The sequence below is a fragment of the Nicotiana sylvestris genome, chromosome 1 (assembly GCF_000393655.2).
Source record: "Nicotiana sylvestris chromosome 1, ASM39365v2, whole genome shotgun sequence".
NCBI classification, from domain to species: Eukaryota; Viridiplantae; Streptophyta; class Magnoliopsida; order Solanales; family Solanaceae; genus Nicotiana; species Nicotiana sylvestris.
Window position 1 is genome coordinate 176,597,798 of NC_091057.1, and position 2,950 is coordinate 176,600,747.

The window sequence follows — 2,950 nt, forward strand, 5'->3', positions numbered from 1 at the left end:
CTAATACTTCTTATTTTTAATAAGAATGGAAGCTTTTATAGATTGAAAAAAAAAATTAACTCACAGAAAGAAAATCGCTACAAGAAAGAGAGAAGGAATCTTAGATAATGTTAGCTATAATTGAGGGATTGCAAAAGATATTATTTGGAAATGAATAAAGGAAGAAATTAAATATTTTAACTATGGTTAGGGCGTTATTTTATTCAATTAAATCTCATCCATTGATTTTTAACCATGCTAAGTGTCTCCAATCCAAATAGGAACTTGGAGAAATGGAGAAAATAGGAAATGGAGGGGAGTTAGAATCCGTTAGTAACATATTATTTTCCTTATTCAGTGTTCAAAAGAGATTTACGTATTGAGTTTTCAGAAGAAAGAAAAGACACTAAAACAAAGGCTTCAATACAACTTTGTAATTTTTGACAAAGCAGAGTAAGAAATCAAATGTCTTTCTGCTCTAGGTGGTCTATTGGGACGAAATTTCGGAATTTTACAAGGTATCACATTATAAGTCTTCTGTAATGGACACAATTTAATTTGCCCCCGAAATATTAAACACTCTACTATTGATCTCTGATTAGGAAGACCTAAAATGCAATTTTTCTCAACATTAAGAATTCCCTTCTTGATCAACTCCCTACATAATGGCCCAACTTTTGTAAAATAATTATATGACAAAGTAAAATTCACTAAATTTGTTAGTGAACAGACCACTTCAGGAACCTGTCCATAGAGCAAATTTCCAGCAAAATTCAATTGCTCCACACTTTCTAAACACCCAAAAGAACATGGCAATGGACCAGTTAACATGTTATATCCAACGTCAATCACAATTGCTTTTTTTAGAAGTCCTAATTCATAGGGAATGCAACCAGTAAGCAAGTTGTTCAAGAACAGAATTTCCAACAAATTTGGAGCCTGTCCAATGCTACGTGGAATTGGACCAATGAATTTGTTGTTGGCTAACGTTAAATATAGAGCAGTGGTTGATCCAAGGTTGTCAGGAAGTTTTTGTATGAAGTTATTGTTGTTAAGAAAAAATGCATCAAGATTCTGTGTGAAAATCTGAGGTGGGATTATTCCAGTGAAGAGATTATAACGAATATCTAAGAAAGTTAGAGTCTTGATATTGAGAACTGACAAAGGGAATGTACCGATGAATTTGTTGTTACTAAGATCAAGCTCATAGAGATATGGAAGTTGAGTAATTTTTGAAGAAATTATGCCCGAGAAATTGTTGCTATTTGCATGGAATATGGCTAAATCAGGGAGTTGATCGATAAATCCATCTAATGTGGGAGCAGTGAGTTGAAATCCATTGAAATCTATAGAAGCAAGAGAAATTGCTGAGGTATTATAAGGTGGATTATCACAGTAAAATCCTTTGTAATTGCAGATATTAGGGCCTGTCCAAGATTGAGTGACACCTAAAGGATCAAGAGTGATTGTGTTCTTGAAATTTTGAATTATTGGGAATATTAAAGCAAGTCTTTGGTCTAAGAAGGTTAAATTTGGTGCTGGTAAAGGTGGTAGTAATTGGCTAGTGCAATTTCTCAAAACTGAAAAAAATATGAAGAAATAAAGAATCATCATGGAACTGGAAAATATTGAAAAATTCATGAAGAATGTGATGAGAAGAAATTGTTGATGGTCATTTTCTTTTATAGCATAAAGATTCATAATATCCTTTTGGTAGGTGAAGTCTTGAAAAGATAGAGGCTCATAATTTCACATTGTAGTGGGAATTTGGAAGCTTTGAATTGAGAGTTCCATTTAGCAGAGATTGGATTGTGTGTATTTCATTTGATATATAAAAAAATAGTTAGAACTTTATTGGAAAATGGAAAGTAAAGAAGAGATTCAGAAAGTTCATGTGAATGCTGGCTAAATAGGGTCTAAAAATGTTCAAAGTGGCGCACCGCTCTGGCCATAAACCTAAAGCAATCATGTTTAGGTGGATGAATGTGGAATTTCGTTGAAAAATAAGTGTGGAGTCAAATGTCACGCTTTTATAACCACATAAATACTCTTTTGTTATGAAATATAACTCAAAGTAGCAATATGAAGCAAGGAAATAAAAACAATTTAGTAAAACATGAACAAGAAATGGAGATAGAGAGAAAGAAATTTTTTTTCTTCTTTAATTGTGTGTATTTTCCTATATATTACAAGGCCTTTATATAGGCATGAAAAGTGAAAAAATATGTCATGGAATATGTCATTGAATACGGAAAATATGTTATTGAATATGTCAATAAGCATTTAACATGAAGATCATGGAGGAAGAGTAGACATCCACCATAATATGATATTTATCATAACAACCCCCCTTGGATGGCCATAAATAATGTGCCTCGTTAAAACCTTATTAGGAAAAAACCCTATGGGAAAAAAAATTCTAATGAAGGAAAAGAGTACACATATACGCATTTTGGTTGCCTCGTTAAAAACCTTGCAAGGAAAACCCGGTGGGACAAAACCTTGTAAGGAAAAAAGAGTACACCGTGTATTAACTCCCCCTGATGAGAGCATCAGTTCACATCCTTCAGCCTTCGCATCCCAATCTTGTACACCAGTTTCTTGAAGGGTGACGTCAGTAGAGATTTGGTGAACAAATCAACCATATTATCACTTGAACGAATCTGTTGCACATTGATATCACCATTCTTTTGAAGATCATGTGTGAAAAATAACTTTGGTAAAATGTGCTTTGTCTTATCTCCTTTTATGAATCATCCCTTCAATTGGGCTATGCATGCTGCATTGTCTTCATACAAAATTATAGGTTGTTTGTCACACTTCAAACTACATTTGTCTCGGATAAGATATATTATAGACCTCAACCAAATACATTCTCGACTTGCTTCATGAATAGAAATTATCTCAGCATGATTAGAAGAAGTAGCCACGATTGATTGCTTTGTCGATCGCCAAGATATGACAGTGCCTC

At 33.5% G+C, this 2,950-nt stretch overlaps 1 protein-coding gene across 1 annotated transcript; it reads right to left on the minus strand.

Moving 5' to 3' along the window:
* Positions 1-304: 304 nt before the first annotated feature.
* On the minus strand, positions 305-1,765 carry LOC104232527 (uncharacterized protein At4g06744-like). The gene has a single exon (XM_009785745.2). It carries the CDS (start codon positions 1,678-1,680, stop codon positions 400-402), a length of 1,281 nt encoding a protein of 426 aa, XP_009784047.1. The 5' UTR covers positions 1,681-1,765; the 3' UTR covers positions 305-399.
* Positions 1,766-2,950: the final 1,185 nt, after the last annotated feature.

Excerpts from the sequence above, each read along its gene's own strand:
- LOC104232527 (XM_009785745.2), bottom strand. The coding sequence starts at position 1,680 with ATGAATCTTTATGCTATAAAAGAAAATGACCATCAACAATTTCTTCTC.